Source organism: Monodelphis domestica, chromosome 1, assembly GCF_027887165.1.
Source record: "Monodelphis domestica isolate mMonDom1 chromosome 1, mMonDom1.pri, whole genome shotgun sequence".
NCBI classification, from domain to species: domain Eukaryota; kingdom Metazoa; phylum Chordata; class Mammalia; order Didelphimorphia; family Didelphidae; genus Monodelphis; species Monodelphis domestica.
The window spans coordinates 256,700,979-256,720,842 of NC_077227.1; the positions used below are offsets into that span (position 1 = coordinate 256,700,979).

At 43.2% G+C, this 19,864-nt stretch overlaps 1 protein-coding gene across 1 annotated transcript in view; it reads left to right on the top strand.

The window, feature by feature from the left end:
• Positions 1–19,864, top strand: part of LTBP2 (latent transforming growth factor beta binding protein 2) — a 190,793-nt gene that overhangs the window by 135,632 nt on the left and 35,297 nt on the right. The window contains exons 10-16 of the mRNA XM_007472818.2: positions 7,796–7,918; positions 8,615–8,779; positions 11,204–11,419; positions 13,464–13,483; positions 15,490–15,529; positions 15,716–15,826; positions 19,331–19,459. Of these exons, the coding sequence (XP_007472880.2) occupies positions 7,796–7,918; positions 8,615–8,779; positions 11,204–11,419; positions 13,464–13,483; positions 15,490–15,529; positions 15,716–15,826; positions 19,331–19,459 (804 nt within the window). The remainder of the gene's footprint in view (positions 1–7,795; positions 7,919–8,614; positions 8,780–11,203; positions 11,420–13,463; positions 13,484–15,489; positions 15,530–15,715; positions 15,827–19,330; positions 19,460–19,864) is intronic.

A 19,864-nucleotide genomic window follows, 5' to 3' on the forward strand; every position in this document is an offset into this window, starting at 1 on the left:
GTCAAGAGCAGACTGGTGGTCGGGCAGAGGGCTGGCAGTAACTGAACTATTTTGTCTTTGGGATTACCAAGCCAGAAAAATTTTGGACTATGGGTGGGGAGTAGGAGGAAATGGTAGAATATAGAGTACAGTATACAATCTGGAGGGAAACTCAGACGAGAACAAGTCAATTGCTAACATTCATTAAGCATCTACTATGTGCCAGGCACTGTGATAACTGCTGGGGGGAGTTCTCCTTTGATACAAGTGGAAGATGGAACTGGTCATTTCTTTTTTTTTTTTAATTCTTTCCTTCCATCTTAAAATTAAGGCTGTGTACGAGTTCTAAGGCAGGGGGCTAAGCAATGGGGGTTAAGTGACTTGTGCAGGGTTACACAGCTAGGAAGTATCTAAGGTCAGATTTGAGCCTAGGATCTCCCATCCCTAGGCCTGAATCTCAATTCACTGAACCACCCAGCTGCCCATAAACTGGTTATTTCTAAGAAGGAATCTGTCAGAGAGAAGAAATAAGAACTAGTTAGTGGGGATTCTGAACCCTGGGAGGGACGTGACCCAAGAGGCCTGCAACCCCTCTGATTACCATTCTCAAAAGTTTAGAGCCACAAAAAAGATAGTGTTGTGTGGGTTTGCTCTGAAAGAAGTTAAATCCTGAAGAACCTATTTCCCTTTCTCTATCCCAAAGTCAGGTCAGCTAGGTGGTACAGTGGATACAGTGTAGAGTCAGGAAAACTTCAATCATGTCTGACTCTCTGGGACCCTTTTGGGGGGGGGGGCATGGGGAGGGTTCTTGACAAAGATACTGGAGAGGTTTGCCATTTCCATCTTCCATTCATTTTCCAGATGAGGAAACTGAGGCAAATAGGATTAATTGACTTGACCAGGATCATAGAGCTAGTAAATGTCTGAGATTGGCTTTGAATTCAGGTCTTCTGGCTCTGGGCCCAGCTCTCTCTATCCACTGCCTCAGATCCTTCCTAGCTTTGTGACCCTGGGCAATCATTTACTCCTGGTCGCCTCAGTTTCTTCATCTATAAAATGAGCTGGAGAAGGAAATGACAAACCACTCCAGTAACTTTGCCAAGAAAACCCCAAATGGAGTCATGAAAAGTCCTATACAACTAAGCAACAAAACCAAACCCCAAAGTCATAGTCACCTGGAAAGCAAACAGGCATTTGGATAGTGGCCTATGGGTTGAGTGACATTTTTACATTTGGGGAAGAGGGAGAGCAGCAGGAGCCTCAGTAACTTGGCCTCCTGGAAACTTGTTCAGCTTGATGAGTGGAATTCTTCCTGAAGATACCATGGATGCTGAACCTGAACTTTCAATTATTTCTTCTCTTCCTTCCTTCCTTCCTTCCTTCCTTCCTTCCTTCCTTCCTTCCTTCCTTCCTTCCTTCCTTCCTTCCTTCCTTCCTTCCTTCCTTCCTTCCTTCCTTCCTTCCTTCCTTCCTTCCTTCCTTCCTTCCTTCCTTCCTTCCTCCTTTCCTTCCTTCCTTCCTTTCTTCCTTTTTTCCTTCCTCCCTCCCTCCTTTCTTCCTTCCCCTTTTCCTCTAAAGAGGTGCTAATGAAGTTACAAAATAATGAAACATGATCCCTGCCTTCATGCAGATTATAATCTAGCAGAGATGAAGTACAACTCCCACCAAAAGATATAATCATATATAATAGATATGTAATAAGTAAAATGAAGAATAAAAAATAAGAGAAAAAGATATCTGCAAAGTATTGCATGAGGTGAAGGAAGGAGAGCCTGTTTTCAGACAACTGGAGAAGTCTTCTATGAGAGGTGGCAGCTACTCTGGGTACTGAAGGATGGGTAGGATTTCAAATGAAGGATGGGCATGAAGAGGAAAGTTCATTCCAGGTCTAAGGCAAAGGCACAGAGATATCTAATTTGGTTCCTTGTCCCTTGCTTAGCTTCCCTAGAAAATCCAGGATACCAGGTAGCTCTCTCTTGAAGGCAGCCAACACTAAAACATCCTCCCCCCCCCCCCAGTATAGTCTCTAAGGGACAACTGTCAATCTGGGCAGTAGGAAGGGGCTTTCTTCACTTCTGCCCTTCTGGGATCAGCTAAATTCCCATCAGGACTTGTCCCTGAAAAGGCCTGTGTCTGTGGCAGCTCCCCAGGGCCCCCACCTCTTTTCAGTATATCCAGCCAAGCAGCTGGTTTTCCTTAGTGCCCTAGCCAGGTCATCTTTCAGCCCTTGTCCTTGTGGTTGATGCCAAATGTTCTAAAGCACATATCTGGCAAGAAGGCCGTGGGCAGGGCAGGGGCAGGTGGCTATGATTAAGTCTGGCTGGCTCATATTAACAGCTTATCTGCTTAAAGCATTAGTGAGGTCTCTCTGGGACCATTGAAGGCAGCTCCCTCCTCTCTCTATTCCCCTGTGCTCTCAGCTCTCTCTAGCAAAGACCTTCTGAAAAATCTTTGCCACCGTAATCACCATCAGCCAAAAGCATGTGTTAGACCCCTCTCCATGGGAGATGTGTTAGCAGCTTACCAAGAAGCCTCCCTGTCCTCCTGGAGTTTACCATCTAAGACCTACTGGTCCTGCTATAGAAGAACCTATAAAAGGTTATGGGAGAAGGCAGCTATGTGATTCAGTGGATAGAGAGCCAGACCTAGCTATGGGAGATCCTGGGTTCAAATTTGACTCTCAGACACTTCCTAGCTGTATGACCCTGGGCAAGTCACTTAACCCAGTTGCTTAGCCCTTACAGCTCTTCTGCCTTGTATTGATTCTAAGATAGAAGATATGGATTTTTAAAAAAGTCATGGTGGGAGAATTTTGTACACAATAACAGCAGTATTGAATGACGATTATCTGTGAAAAGTTGGCTACTCAGCAATGCAATGATCTGGAACAATTCTGAAGGACTTATGATGGGGAATGCTATCCATCTCCAGAGAGAGAACTGTTGGAGTCAGCTTTCACATCAGTGTATTTATGGTTTTATTTTGGGGTTTTGGTTATGTATGACTTTGCTCTTACAACAAATAAATAAAAATAAATAAGAATTTTTAAAAGTTATGGGAGACTTATTAGCTAGGCCCATGCCACCTGTGAGCTCAACTCCCCATTAGACATGGAAAGTTAGGATACCTAGGAATATGGGGGCAAGAGAGATTGGAGCTTCCATATAAAGTCTCTTCCTTCTTCATAGATAAGTATGCAAGAAGGAATAGTGTTATACTGCAACAGGAAAGATTTTATATAGAAGCAGTGAGCAGAAAGAGGCCCATTGAAGGCAACATGGTAAAAGCCCTGGACTTGGAGTCAGAAGGTTTCAAATCTGGCCTCAGTCATGAACTGTTTGACCCTGTATCATTTCGCTTACATTTCTGCACCTTGGTGTCATCATCTGTAAAATGGGCAAACTAGTATTTTACTTCATAAGACTACTGTAAGGATAAAACAGCAGCATAATAAATAGGGTAAGCATTTTGTACATCTCTAGAAATGTCAGTTATTTTTATTCATTGTCATTATTAGAAGAACTTTCCAAGTATATAAGGTATATGGGAAGGAGACCTCAAGGAGAGGTTGCCCTTCGCCCTTGGAGCCAGTCACAGAGGCCGTTGGAGGCTAGAGCTGCTCTCTTTGCTCCCCCACACTCTCTTTTTTGAAGATTTTTGGAAAATCAGCTGAGGGTAATTTGCATAACCCAACCCAGCTGCCCCAGAAGAAGATAGGAGATGGAGAGACAAATTGAGGGAGAAGGGGAAGATCCTTCAGAACTCCTAGACTGTGCAGAATATGCGGATATTGATGGGAGAGGAAGGAGCCAAATAGGCCTGAATCATCCTAAAACAACCCAGAATTTAAAACAGAAGATTAAATCCACTCAGATCCAAGAAGGAGCTATTTCTGCAAGTCCCTGAAGACATTTTACTTAGAGGATGGGTTTGTGAATTTAAATGTCACTAGAGGGCAGCTAGGTGGCTCAGTGGATAGAGAGCCAAGCCAAGAGATGGGAGGTTCTGGATTCAAATGTAGCCTCAGGACACTTCCTAGCTGTGTGGCCCTGGGTAAGTCACTTAACCCCCGATTGCCTAACTCTTACTGCTCTTCTGCTTTAGAACCAATACATAGTATTTTTTTTAATCCTTACCTCTGCCTTAGAATCAGTTCTGTGTATTGGTCTCAAATAGAAGAGCCATAAGGGCTAGGCAATGGAGTTAAGTGATTTGCCCAAGTTCCCATAGCTAGGAAGTATCTGAGGCTATATTTGAATCTGAATATGGCTCTCAGTCCAATGAGCCATCTAGCTACCCCCATAGCATTGATTCTAAGACCAAAGGTCTTAAACACACACACACACATTTTAGAAGTTGGAGGTAGTAGTCTATCCTCATAGTATAAAAGAGCCAAAGGCATTGTCTCCATCTCTCCTGATCATGGCTTGAGAGTTATGCCCTGGAGAGAAGATAATGATCGCCATCTATTGGAAGAGATATGAACTTCATTGACCAATGAGGCAAGTTTGATAAGTAATGTCATCTTTGAGGGCGTCAGAGGCACTGGAGAAGGCTCTGAGTGGAAGTGACAGTGGAAAGGACATCATTCTTGAGAACATCAGAGAAGACCTGCAGTGGAGAGGGGAAGTATGGGACAGTGAAGGGCATGAGGCAGAGTAGCAAAGAAGGACCAATGTCCAGAGAGATGCCCATTAAGGACAACATGGTACAGAGAAAAGCCTCAGGGGCCTCAAAGGGCAGCCCCAATATGGCTCTCCTTCACCCCTTGCTGGAGGAGCACCTGTACCCTAAGTTGTAAAGGCTCTTTTACAAAGGTTTCTTCATTAACTCAGATTCAAGTCTTTTCTGTCCTTTACCTTTTTTCAAACTCTTACCTTCCCTCTTAGAATCAACACTAAAAACTGGTTCCAAGACAAAGAGTGATGAGGGGTAGGCAATGAGGATTGAGTGACTTACCCAAGGTCATACAGTTTGGAAGTGTCTGAGGACAGATTTGAACCCAGGATGTCTCCCTTCTCTAGATCTAGCTCTCAGCCACTGAGCCACTTAGCTGCCTCTCATTCTTTAATGATGAAATAAAATTGTTCTCTCTTTTAAGCCAGGTGAATACTTATGAGGGCCTAGTATCTCCCCTTGAGGGCACTGAAAAACAACAAAGTTCTCAGTTTCCCCCTGGGCAGAAATACCAAGCTTAAGTGTGCCTGGACTCTTCATGTGAGAATAGAGTCTCTGATACAAGGTCATAGTTGTAAGACAGTGGAAGGGTTACTCAGAAAGATTAAAGAAAATCAATTCCCTAGAGTTATCTTAACAAAAGGGAACACACCTCAAACTGATTATTAAATTTTCAATATGAGCACTTTATACCTCCAAAATTAGTAAAAATTATAAACCATGACTTGATTTTCTGTTTTGTTCTTTGCTTAGAGCTGAAAAAAATAAAGGAGAAAAAAAACCAACAATAAAGGGGCAGCTAAGTGGCTCATTAGATAGAGAGCTAGACCTGGAGAGGGGAGGTCTGAGGTTCCAATCTTGCCTCAGACACTTCCTAGCTGTGTGACTCTGGATAAGTCACTTAACATCAATTTCCTAGCCCTTACTGATCTTCTGCCTTGGAACCAAAGAACTGATTCTAAGGGAAGAAAGAAAGAAAGAAAGAAAGAAAGAAAGAAAGAAAGAAAGAAAGAAAGAAAGAAAGAAAGAAAGAAAGAAAGAAAGAAAGAAAGAAAGAAAGAAAGAAAGAAAGAAAGAAAGAAAGAAAGAAAGAAAGAAAGAAAGAAAGAAAGAAAGAAAGAAAGAAAGAAAGAAAGAAAGGGAAGGAGGGAGGAAGAAAGAAAGAAAGGGAGGGAGTGAGGAAAAAAGAAAGGGGAGAAAATAATAATATGAAATATTTTAAATATTTACATATAAACAACATAAAACAAAGTTATAATATTCAAATGTTAATAAGATTAAACTTAAAAGTGTGTTCATGATATCTACCCCAGAGTTGTTGTCATTGTTAGTCCTTCATTTTAGAAGAGGACCAATGACATCATTGGTGATGTCTTGACTTTCTCATTGGATTTTTTTTTACCCTTACCTTCTGTCTTAGAATCAATACTGTGTGTTGGTTCTAAGGCAGAAGAGCAGTAAGGGCTAGGCAATGAGGGTTACGTGACTTGCCCAGGGTCACATAGCTAAGAAGTATCTGAAATCAAATTTGAACCCAGGTCCTCCTGTCTCTGAATCTCACTCTCAATCCACTGAGCCACCTAGCTGTCCCCTCACTGGATTTAAATGAGGCAATGATGAGCAAAGTCATCCGCCTCACTCTTCTACCATCATGGAAGCCCAGTGGCAAGACAAAAGTCAGAATGACTGGCAATGACTTGGGATTCAGTGGGTGGCCTTGGCATCTTTGATGTCTGACCAAGAAAAATGTTGTTAAACATTTTATCAAGTTCTTAGCTAGTTGATAAAACATTTTATCATCATATCAATGGAGCATAGAATACCATTGTTCATGGATATTTTAGGCACATCCTCCCTGAAAACAGGAGGAACTAAAAGCCTTTCTGATTTAGGACTTTATAATCCTCTGATTCCTAGTCCCATTTCCTTGGTCTCCTTATTGTCAAGAGGAAAGGGGGTGGGGGGTGTTCGTGCTGCTGTAGGAGTGCCTGGGAAGAATAGCAATTGACTGTAATCCCAGAGGGAATATTGAGAGGCTCAGGAAGTAGGTATATTTATTGCTAATGTTTGTGCCAAAAGGTGGTGGATGTGAGGCCAACATGGGTATGGAGAGTCCTAAAGCTAATTGGAGAAAGAGTCCATAAGTGAGCTGTATATTTGGGGAGAAATGGGTAAGACTGGGAGGTATAGAGCAATAGCTAGCTGGTCCAGTGGTTAGAGTGCCAGCCCTCAGGAAGATCTGAAATTAAAATCCAGCCACAGACACTTACTAACTCTGGACAAGGCACTTAACTACTTTTTGCCTCAGTTTCCTCATCTGTAAAATGGGGATAAGAATAGCACCTACCTCCCAAGGTTGATTTGAGGATCCAATGAGATAACCATTGTAAGTGCTTAGCACAATACTTAACACTATATAAATGTTAGCTATTTTTATTATTATTTTCATTTTGACCAGCATTTGCCTTGGATCCCCTTTCTCAGTATGGTGATCAAACTGTGTTTGTATATGTGCAAATTCATTACTGTTTAGTCTTTTTTGGTCCTGGATGACTCTTCGTGACCCTCTTTGGGGTTTTCTTGGCAAAGATCCTGGAGTAGTTTGTCTTTTCCTTCTCCAGCTCATTTTGTCAGATAAAGGGTCACATAGCCAGTAAATGTTTGAGGTTGGATTTGAACTCAGGAAGATGGATCTTTCTGACTCCATGCCCAGTGCTCTATCCACTGAGCCACTTAGCCACCCTGTGTACTCTTGTGTTCATGTATGAATGTGGGGAGTTGCCATCTCTAAGTGTCTGTCTCTGTCAAAGGCTTCATAGTATAAACCAGTGTAGATTAAGCAATAAAGACAGCTCCAAAATCAGTTTCCATCTGGTCTGGCTTACTTGAAAGAGGAGCACAACCCAGGCTGGTCTTTCCTTTTAACTTCCTGCAGAGTGCTGAGCCAGACTAAGGGGAAGATTGTAGCAAAGGACATCAGTCCGCCTACTCCCTGGCACTTCTCTTGTCCCCTCTGTCTGTGCTCAGCTCTAGCATGGCTTGGATGGTCTCCCACTCCTGCCTCCAGCCCAGACTCTCATATCAGTTAGCTGTGGTCCATGGGTTGCTTGCTGATATTTGGTCTCCTCTGACTTTTCAGATATAAACGAATGCCTTCTGCTGGGATTGTGCAAAGATGCCGAATGTGTGAACACCAGAGGCAGCTACCGGTGCACCTGCAAGCCTGGCAACATGTTGGACCCATCTCGGAGTCACTGTGTGTGTAAGTGCTCTGGGCTAGTGGAGGTGAACCAGGTGCTCCCTGAGAGCCCAAGACCTTCAGCATTCCCTCCCTGAATGCAATGATTTTCTTCCTATTTAATTTTATCATTTCCATGCGCTCCCACAAATTTGTGATTTTGTGTGTCTCTGTGTATTTGCATGGAACAGCTAGGTGACATAGAGGATAAACTGCCAGGTCTAGAGTCAGAAAGACCCATCTTCCTGGATTCAAATCTGGCCTCAGACGGTTTCCAGCTGTGTGACCCTAGGCAAGTCACTTAACCCTATTTGCCTCAGTTTCCTCATCTGAAAAACGAGCTGGAGAAGGAAATGGCAAACCACTCCAGGATCTTTGCCAAAGAAAACCCCAAATAGGGTTAGGAAGAATCAGACAAGACTGAACAACAACAATGCTTACCATTCATTCACCAATTCCTATAGGCACCTTCTATCATTGTTTCATTTATCTGTTGCCCTCCCCCCCCCCCCAGTCCAAGAAATGTAAGCTCATTGAGGGCAGGGATAACATATTTCACCTTTGTATTGTTTACATACCTTGTATAATGCTGGACACAGAGTAGTGCTCAGAAAATACTTGTTCAAATTTGATGCCTACAAAAAGAGGAAGGGGGTTGGGGGAAGCATGATCCTCATTTCTCCATTTGCTGATTTGAGAAAAAATAATTTTCTGTTCCAGCCGATAAGGCGGTCTCCATGGAGCAAGGGCTGTGCTTCCGAGCAGCGGTGGCTGGCGCATGTACACTACCCCTGGTCCAGCGGATCACCAAGCAGATTTGCTGCTGTAGCCGGGTTGGCAAAGGATGGGGGAAGAAGTGTGATAAGTGTCCCCTGCCTGGCACAGGTAACCATTTCCCTGTGCCTTTTCTATATTTCCTGATCCCTGACAACATCCATCCTGGATGCCGCCCAGCTTTAGCCTCAATCTGAGGAGGAGAGCACTCCTTGGAAAGGGTGACCTCTCCAAGCTCAGGAAGAGAGTGCGTGTGGATCATTCCACCCTTCCTCCTGGATGGTCTGCTGGAGGCTGTCAACTCCTTTCTAAAGACCGGGGGAAGCAGGACAACTAGGTGGCTCAGTGGATTGAGAGCCAAATCTAGAGAATGGAGGTCCTGGGTTTAAACCTGGCCTCAGATACTTCTTTGCTATATGACCCTGGACAAGTCAAGTCACTTAACTCTCATTACCTAGCCCTTGTTGTGGAGTCAATAAATAGTATTAACACTCTAGGATGTGTTGTTGTTTTTTTTTTTTAAGACGAAAGGAGGAAAGAAATGAGGAAGAAAGAGAAGAAAGAAAAGGAGGGAGGAAGGACTTATAGATATCTACTTTATGCTAGGTACCATGTTAATTGCTTTACAAATATTATCTCATTTGATCCACACAACAGTCTTGAGAGGTAGGTAGTATTATTATCAATTGAGAAAACTGAGGCAGACAGAGCTTAAGTGACTTCCCCAGGGTCCTATTACTAGTAAGAGTCTGAGACCAAACTTGAACATGGGTCTTTCGGACTGCATCTAGATCCAGCTCTCTATCCACTGAGCTACCAAATCCCTTAAGACCCTGAAACTCACCCAATCACACAGACAGTAACTGTCAGAACTGAGATTCCTACTCAGGTCCCAAGATTCCAATTTCAATTAGAGTTTTCTCCCTCCATATAGGTTTAATCCACAGAACGTGGGTGTAGTTTGCAATGACTTTTATTGAATCAACATGAATTTGAGTTAAGTGGGTAGTGGGTGAGGTTACAAAAGTAGACAATATAAGGGTGGTGATTCCATTCACAAGAAAACAATCCTGAGTGGAGGTAATTATGAGACAAAAGCTTGGTCTTTCTGCAAGTTTCTCCAGAATGTAGGTAAAGGGTGGAGTTACAAAGGAAAGGAGTTTGGACTTGCCAGCTGAAGACTTAAAAAAAATTAAAATAAATCTTCAGTTTTACAATGGGCAATTTGTGTGTGTGTGTGTGTGTGTGTGTTATTTTTGCCTTTGTATCTATTATGTTATGGATAGTGCTAGATACGAAGTCAGGAAGATTTGAATTCAAATCTTGTCTCTGCCACTTATTAGCTGTATGACCCAGGACAAATTTTTTAATCTCTCCTGACTAGAGATAATAACACTACCAATTACATAAGATTGTACCCAGTAGGTATTATATAAATGTTTATTCTCTTTCTCCCTTCCTTTTGTAGAAGTCAGCTTAGGTACAATTAATTAAAAATTATGCATTTCCTGATGTTTGAAGCAAGAACCCATATTTGCATTCTAGCTTTCTTCCCCTATTTCCAAGAAGTTTAGTTGTGTGGGACTCTCTGTGACCTCACGGACCATAGCGCCACTCCAGGCCCTTCTGTCTTGCACTATCTCTCAAAGTGTGTCCAAGTTCTTGGTCATTATTTCCAGGACATTATCTATCCATCTCCTCCTCTACTGTCCCCTTCCATCTTTCCCATCATCACAGTCTTCTCCAATGAGTCCTGTTTTCTCATTATTTGGCCAAAATATTTAAGCTTCAGCTTCAGGATTTGACCTTCCAGTAACTGCCTGGGTTTGAAGACTAGATGACAAGATATTGGAGAAATGAATCTTGTAGCTATCCTAAGCTATCTTATATGCAATGTTTTCTCTTCCTGTCCACTTATGTGTATAAGATGCTTTGGTTCAATGAGTGCTTTATAGGGGGCAGCTAGGTGGCTCGGTGGATAGAGAGCCAGTTCTAGAGAGAGAAGATTCTGGTTTCAAATCTGAACTCAGATACTTTCTAACTGTGTGACCCTGGGCAAGTCTTAACCATAACTTAACCATAATTGCCTTGCCTTTATAACTCTTCTGCCTTGGAATTGACAGTATTGAGTCTAAAATCGAAGGAAAAGAGAAAGAAAGAAAGAAAGAAAGAAAGAAAGAAAGAAAGAAAGAAAGAAAGAAAGAAAGAAAGAAAGAAAGAAAGAAAGAAAGAAAGAAAGAAAGAAAGAAAGAAAGAAAGAAAGAAAGAAAGAAAGAAAGAAAGAAAGAAAGAAAGAAAGAAAGAAAGAAAGAAAGAAAGAAAGAAAGAAAGAATGGAAGGAAGGAAGGATGGAAGGATGGAAGGAAGGATGGACACAGTGTTGATTCTAAGACCACCTCCCAGCAGGTAAAGGTTTAAAAAAATGGTGAATGGCTTTAATTCCACAGCACTTTGTATAGAGTAGGTGCTTCATGAATGGTGGTGGAATGGAAATTGAGGAGATCTCATCTCAGTCACAGACCTCTTATCTTTCAGAGAGCTTCAGAGAGATCTGTCCTGCTGGTCATGGCTACACTTATTCCAGCTCAGACATCCGCCTGTCCATGAGGAAAGCAGAGGAGGAAGAGCTAGCCAGAAGCTTGGAAAAGCATGGAGAGAAGAATAACAGGACTATAGTCTGGCCTGCTGGGAGGCAACCCCTTCGAGAAGTGACAGCCAGCCAGTCTGAAGGGGTGGCCACATCTGCCAGAGGTATTGGGGGGGGGGGGGGGAAATGCCTTTTGACCTGGGGGCAGGATCCTCTGGCTCATGTCCACCTCAAGAACATTAGGGCACTTGCTCAGATCCAAATTCTAATTCTTTAGAGTAAGATGGGTAGATCTGAGTCTAGTTATTTCTTCTTGGAAACTTTCATACTGTGTACAGTCTTTGTGGGAATTCACCCAGTCTTCTTGAGAGGTTGTTCAGCTTCCTTCTTTCCCACCTCAAGCCTGGATCCATCCACATCCCAGGGAAGATGGGAAAGCTCTCCAGTAGCCCCTCACTGTCTTTTTTCTCATGCCAATCCACCCCAAAAGGGCTCTTTCTCTGTTGCCATGCCCCAGGTCTTGGCAGTCCTGAAGAGCATGCCAGGCAGTGGATTTCTTAGGCAGTTGCTACATTTGCTAAGTGATACTTCTGTTCCTTTCCTTGGAGTCATTGGATCGATTACCCTAAAAACAAATCTGAGCTCTAGGACTACTAGACACTAGGAATTTGGCCTGCTGGGTCTGGGAAAAGACTGGACATGTTGTTTCTGAAGCCAGTGCCCTTGGGAGAGATCTTGTCATGCCAGGCATACAGGAAGCAACTGATTTTAAATGATCAGACAGATGCCTGGACTGAGAGGTAGGGGTGCCAGAAATCAGAGTAGGTAATTCATTAGGAATCCAGGTAGACAAGACCTGAGTTAAGAACCTCTGGAAATTAAGAGAAGCCAATATGGGCACATTAGGAATCTAGGAAAGGCAGACAGGAGAATCATTGTGTCTTTGTTAAAAGGAAAATTCTTTGGGCTTTTGCCCTGATTAATGAGGCAAAGCTTGAGAAAAGAGAATGAAAAGAGCTTAATAAAATACATCAAGGTAGCAACATGTTGATTGGAAATAAGGGGTTCAAGATGGATTCGGTTTTTAATTGATAATCCATAATGAGTAAAGACAATTTAGATAGGTCTAAAAATGGAGGTGGGCCACTTCATCTCAACTCTTCCCTAAGGTAGAAGGTAAGTGTTGTTTAATAGGCAGGGGTATATGGTACAGATAGGTGGTTCAGAGGTTAAAGCATTAGACGTAGAGACAGGAAATCCTGAGTTCAGGTCTGACCTCAGATACTTCCTATCTGTGTGACCCTGGGCTTAATCTAAATTGCCTTGCTCTTCCCACTCTTTTGCTTTGGAACTGATACTCAGTATCCATTCTAAGGCAGAAGGTAAGGATTTTTTTTTTAAATGTCTATCTCATTTTGTATTAGAAGTCTATCTCTTCTCTGTGATGAGGCAGGTAGGATACTTCTTCCTCTTGGATGGTCATTATATCAATCAGTGTCAAGAAACAATTTAATTCTTTTATTTTTCCAGGACAAGGCCTACCTTTTTGTTTTTGTTTTTTAATTAAGTTAGAAAATTTCCCCAATTACATGTAAAAACAATTTCCAACATTTTCCAAAGAATATTGAATCTCAAATTCTCTCCTTCCTTCCCCTCAAACTCTCCACCTCTCTTGAGATGGTAAGCACTGTCACATAGATTTTACATGTGCAATCATGTAAAACATTTTCCCATTAATAGACAAATTTCTTTTTAAATTTTTAAAAATTAAATTAAAAATTTCCCCCATATTATTCATTTTTGTAAATGGATAACCTTATAAAACCAAAGTGCCCAAATAAACAAATGAAAAATCATATGCTTTCATTTGCATTCTGACTCCAACAGTTCTTTCTCTGGAGGTGAGTAGCATCCTTTGCTCAGAATTGTCCTGGATCATTGTATTGATGGAAATAGCTAAGTCTTTCACAGCTGGTCATTCCACAATATTGTTGTTACTGTGTAGAGTATAGAAATTTTTAAAAGAAATTTAGCAGTGAAGGGGAGGAGGGAGGTAGAATACTTGATGAATGAAGTAGAAGGACACTAAAGGCTCTCAGATACCTAGTGGAATGGGAGGAAAGGGTTAGGAGGAGTATCTCAGGAAGTGAAGTAGGAGCCCAGAACACTTTTCTCTGAACTGACACACACTCACCTTTCCCTTTGCAGGTGACTCAGAGGATGGCCAGGTAAGTAATTCTCCCAGCTAGGAAGTTTTGGCTGTCTTGGAGTTGGGGAAGTGGAGCAGGCACTGAGTTCTGGAGCTGTGTAACTCCAGAGCAGTTGAAACAACCAGGCAGTAAATGTTTAATAAGCCTCTATTACCAGACACTGTGCTAAGCTCTGAGGATACATCTCCTTCTTCTTCACTGCTGAGTTAGTATCCTGGTCCCTGTTTGTTACTGAAAGTCAAAACATGGGGTAGGGACATCTCAGCTCTGCCTCTGACTTGTTAAAGGACAAGGACTTGTTCAAGGGTTTGAGCTCCCCCTCACTGTGGAGGGAGACCCCTCTGATCAGGACCTGACTGGTCTGATGCCTGAAGAGCTCTGGCATCTTCCCAGAAATATGAAGCTGTATTACTATATCTGAAACCGCTTTTTTGCCTCTTCCTGACCTCCAGTCTGTCTCAAGCACTCTAATGGTCCTCTAATGGTCTTGTTGTCTCTTCTTAGTGACCCTTGAATACTTTCCTCCACATCCACACCCTTACCCTGGCCCTTCTCCATTCCTCCTTCCTTCCCCCATATTTGTATTTTCTGGTCCTCCCAGAGCCAGGACTCATATTCTCACCCCTGCTCTGCCTGGATCCTCCTTTCATCCTCTATCTACTCCCACTCTACTATTTTGTCTCTTTGCTGTGGTCTTGGCTCTCTCTGCCTCCTGCCTTATCTTTCTCCATCATTCCATGCTGACCCCTTGTTTCTGGAATTGTTGCTTTTACCCTGGACACTCGTCCTATCTCCTCCCATTTTTCTAATTCTCCCTGGACCCCCCACCATTGACCCTGTTCCTCCTACATAGTTTTCTTTATTGCAGGTTGCTTTCCCTATCTTCTCTCTCCACATTATGGACTTGGCTTCTAATACAGTGTTCCTTGCTGGGACTTGCTTCTCTTCTAGAAATACATCATAGTATAATAGAAAAAGAATTGGATTTTCAGCTTGGATCTGGGTTTGAATCCCACTTATGCTGCTTAATACCTGTGACTTTGGGTAGATCACTTTAACCTCTAGATTAAAACTGTAAAATTAGGGAATTAAATAGATAACCTCCAACATTCCCTCTAGTGATAAATTTATGATCTTTCCAGTGAGTGCCAGGTACCCTGGACAGATAGGTCTTCTCTCCTGAGTTTTCTTGGTCTGGGATGGGGATAAAATCCCCAAAAGTTACATTTTCTTTAATAGGAAAGTTACATGCATTATTACTGAGCTAACATAAGGTTGTCATTCACTGAGAAACCATGGAGTGTGTAGTCTAGATAGAAAGCTGAGATGGGCCTAGGCTTCTATAGTTGTTCATCACATATGACTCTTCTGACAGGGTCACATCTCTAGGAAGTGTCTGAGACTAGATTTGAACCTAAGAAGATGAGTCTTCCTCACTCCAGGCCCAACACTCTCTCCACTGGAATTTGTTATTGTTCAGTTGTTGTCATGTTGTGGTTTCTTGGCAAAGATACTGGAGTGGTTTGCCATCTCCTTCTCATGTTCACCTTTGCAGATGAGGAAACTGAGGCAAATAGGGTTGAAGTGGCTTGCCCAGGACCACACAGCGAGGAAGTGTCTCAGGCCAGATTTGAATTCAGGAAGATGAGTGTTCCTGACTCCACACTGGGCCCCTCTATGCACTGCAGCACCTAGCTGGCCCTCTCTGGAATTTAGAGAGAGTTCATCTGTTTCTTTTCTCTGTTTCCTTATCTATACAGTGGATACAGTGGTATCCCAGAGGAGCAGAAGGGAGGTGTTGAAAGAACAAATAAGATTGTGCCTGGAAAGGATTTTGAAGAGAACCCTCAGTGAGAATTGTCCGGCTGTATTTTCTTTTGAGTGAGCCAGGGAAGGATTGAGAGGGATGGAGGGATTGTAGAAAGGAGGAAGTTTCTGGATGGTGACAGAAGGGTCCTTCTGAAACCTGCTCCCCCTGCCCCCAGGACTGATCTCTTTTTTTTCTCTAAACTTGAACTCCACAGATCACTGCAACTGCTGACTCTCTGCCATTTGGGTCCGCAGGTAAGTACATGCCTTCTAGGGGAAGAGAGGGAAGTGATACAGCCAAGCTAACCTGCAACATGAACCCTTTAGGAAGCTTGGGGGGGGTTCCTCAAGAACAAAGGATAGAGGGCTAGGGAAGAAGGTCATTCTCACCAATGGGCTGGAGAACTAGCCTCATCCCAGAGTATTCTCTTTCTTTCACAGGGTCCTCCATAGAAACACCATCTCCACCATCTCTTGGGCAGATGACCCCAGAGTCTCAGGAAGAGGAGGGAGACTCATCCCTCCTCCATGTAGCCTCCACACTGAGCAAAGGTACGTGTCTGAACCCTCTTCAAGAACTTGAAGTTGAGGCAGTCTGACTCAGAGGTCAAAGCCTAGAGCTCTTTTCTAGAAGTGAGAGGAAAGCACCTGCATCCTGAAACCTGGTGGAAGAATCTGACAGGTTTCACTGACCTCTCTGAGGGTTTGGAGAGTCGGTTCCTTCAGTATTCCTGGCTCAGGAATGAAAAGAGCGTGGACTCTCCCTTAGGGATACAGCATCCACATCTGGCGTCTCTAGTCAGCTCCAGGGTGTTGAGTGAGGAGTTGGACAGGGAGGGGAAGATGGGAATCTCTTTGGTGTGGGAGGAGGGCAGAGGTAAATGGATTATAGTCTCCCGAGGGTGCCTGTGAGGAAGAGGCATCACAGGATCTTCCCAGAGGCTCTAGGAGAAACTCCCAGAGAAAGGGATAAGTAAGTCCCCTTGGGAAACCTGGCCAGATTCCTGCTGCATTGAACATTGAGTCATCTGGCTTTGCTGGCAGCAGCTACAGCTTTGTGGCCCTGAAGAGAGCTTGTTTACTGGGAGAATAGCGGTTCTGTTGTTTCAAGGTTACTTAACTGTCTGAGAGTCTGTACTTTTCTCTCCCTCTGGGTTTCTAGGGTCCTGTCTGTAATGACCTGAGGAGGGTTTGGGGGAGCTGGAGGAGGGGGGTGGAGAAACCTTGGCAATCTACCTGTCTCTGGAATGTGTTTTTCTCAATAGCTTTTTGTTTGGAGCTTGGTTCAGAGAGATGTCTAATGTTGTCATGGGGCTCCCATCTGTGCATGTGTGAGTATGTGTGTGTGTGTGTGTGTATGTGTGTGTGAGAGAGTGTGTATAAGAGTATGTGTGAGAGTGTGTGTGTGAGAATGTGTATGTGAAAGTGTGTGTGAGTATGTGTGTGAGAGAGTGTATGAGTGTATGTGTGAGTGATAGAGTGTATGTGTGTATGAGAGTATGTGTGTATATGTGTGTGAGAGTGTATATGTGGGAGTGTATGTGAGAGAATGTGTATGAGTGTGTATGTATGTGTTTGAGTGTGTGAGTGTGTATAGTGTGTGATTGTGTTTATGTGTGTGAGAATGTATATGTGGGAGTGTATGTGAGAGAATGTGTATGAGTGTGTATGTATGTGTTTTGAGTGTGTGAGTGTGTGTAGTGTGTGCTTGTGTTTATGTGTGTGAGAGTGTGTATGTGGGAGTGGGAGTATATATGTGTGTGAGTGTATGTGAGAGAGACAGTGTATTGCCCAATCTCCCTCTTGTGGTGCTCAGGTTCCTCTTCCATCCTGTGCCCACTCCCCTGTTCCCTAGGCCTGGCCTCCCCTGGCTCCTGCCTCGGCTTTCCTTCACATTTTCTTTTGTTCCTGTTCCCCCTTCTCCTCCTCCCCAAGGCTCTTTACCTTTGATCCAATCCTGATGCTCCCCATGGCTTCTCTTCCCATTTGTCTTCCCTTCCCTATCTTCTTTCTCTTAGGTTCATTGGTTAGATTCAGGCCAAGATTCTGATTCTTTGTTCCTTGCTGAGACTTGCTTCTTTTCTCTTAGGGAAACAGCATAGTATGTTGAAAAGAGGGTTGGGCAGACTCTTACAGCATCATAGATTGAGATCTGGAAGCTATCAGGTCCACACCCCTCATTTTATAGAAGGGGAAACTAAGGCACAGAGAAGTGAAATGATTTGTCTAGTTACCCAGCTAGTAAGTGTCTATGGTGGAACATGAACCCGAGTCCTCTCAACTTTGAGTCTAGTGGTCAACCACCATTCTGCTTCTCTAATAGGTGTTAAGATTCAAAGTCCTGCCTCAACCTACCTGCCCTTTGAGAAGCATCTCATCTGGGTGGGAGGGAGGAAAAGTTGCTCCGTCCTGCACAAGGGGAGAGAGTCTCATTCCAGCTTATCCTATCATGCCAGAGAGCTATCTAAGTGCATGGAATGAATGTCTGCCCTCTCTCACTGAGGCTCTGAAAAATTCAGGTTTCAAGTCTCTAGCTAGGGCTTCCTCCCCTTGATAAATGTTTGGGATCTGCTCTCCCCTGAGGCTCCAACTCTTCACATTGTTCCTAGTGATTTCTTCCCCTCAAGAGCACCCCAAATCGTTCTCCTCTATCCTTCCCCCCTCCCCCCATGTTCCTTGATGTGGTTGGTGTTACTAGCATGGAGGGTAGGAAGCAGAGCAACAAACATAAGGCCCATTGTATCTGGCCCTGCGCGTGGATTCTTTCTGGGATTTCCAAAGGTCTAGGCTTTACTTAGCAGCCTAACTCTCCCTCTACTCCTTTTGCCCTGTGGGAAGGCTGGTGGTAGCTCCTTTCAGTTAGAGGATCCTGCCTGCACTTCTCATCCCCAATTCTATCCCAGGTACTTCTGAGTGTTAGTTTAGAATTTGCTGGGGAATCCTAATAAACTTTTAGGTTGTTGCAGCTCTAATTTCATTGAACAAACTGCCTTGGCCTCTGGAAATCAGTTAGGAGATAGGATCTCCATGCCAAATAACCTGTGATTACATTGTATATAAGCCAATTTCTATTCTGCTGACCTAAAAATATTCTCAACTTAGCAAATGCCAAATAAGATGGGAATTTCCAGACCCAGAACAGAACAAAAAAAGGTTTGGACACTAAACTTCAGTATTCTGCTATTTCAGACCTACAAAGGGAATTTATGTTGGGGTTAGGGTTAGGGAAGTCCTTGAGTGTGTTTGCTACAAGACAAGCTCTGCAGGTTGCAGCAGGTCACAGTAGAATGAACTCTATACTAGTTTATAGGAGATCTCATTCTTTCACCATCTATGTGACTAGACTTCGGTCTTCTCATCTGTAAAATGGAAATAGGAATTGCTAATCTATCAGTCTCACTGGATTTGTGAGACTCTCTTGAGAAAGTACCACAAAAAGGAAAAAGGTCTGAACAAAGTATTATTATGTTTGGGGTGGGGTGAAGAACCAGCAGGAGATATGAAGCTAGAGCTTCATAGAGGTCACTGATGACGTTCAGGGACTGAGAAATGTAATAAGTGGTCAGAGGTTACTCAGGTTTTTTATGAAGAAGTTACTACAGATCGAGGAAAGATGTTTGGAGACTCCAGTTCATGGGGTATTTACTTGGTAGAACCACCCATAGTGGTGGAAGGCTGGAGCTTAGAAGAGAGGGTCATGGGATCATAGATTTAAATCTAGAAGGGATATTAGAAACCATTGAGTCTAACATTTTACAGAGGAGAAAAACTGAAGTTGAGAGAGGTTAAATAACTTACCCAGGGTCATAATGCTACTAAGTGTGTGAGGTAGTATTTGAACCAAGGTTTTGGGAAGAGATTGAGTTGTCATGACAACCAAGGGATTGAATGATGAGGAGAGGGATAGTGACTAGAAATTCCACTGTTTCACCTTCTTGGGTCCCTGGAATATGGTGTCATGTGTAGGTACCATAGCCAGAGGTAGAGATAGGTCCATCTCTGCTTTCTCTTGGCTCCTTCCCTAAGCACTCTGTAAACTGCTTTGGTTTTGTATAGAAAATGACAGATGCTTGGCTCTGCCTGATGATATCTGTGGTCCAGGAACTTGTGTGAACCTTCCAGGAAGATACAGCTGTGTTTGTAGCCCTGGTTATCAACTGCATCCTAGCCAGCCCTACTGTACAGGTGGGTATTCCAGTGGCCCCCAAGAAATGGAGGATGAGTCTGGGGAAGGAGAAGAAATGTCAAGTGCCCCCGCATTCTAGAGATGCTGCTGCAGAGATGGAATATTTGGGGAGTGGGGTGAGATGAGGGCAATGTAAAGGAAATAGCCTTGTGACAAGTGAAGAAACTTTTCTTTGCTCTTTAGTAATGTTTTGTTTTTTCACAATTACATATAAAAATGATTTTTTTGACATTTGTTTTTCTAACATTTTGAGTTCCAATTCCTAGTTGTGTTACCCAGGGCAAATCACATTGCCTAGCCCTTACCATTCTTCTGCCTCAGAACCAATACATATAATTGATTCTAAGACAAAAGCTAAAGATTTACAAACAAACTAAAACCAAAAATGTTTTGCTTCTAACTAC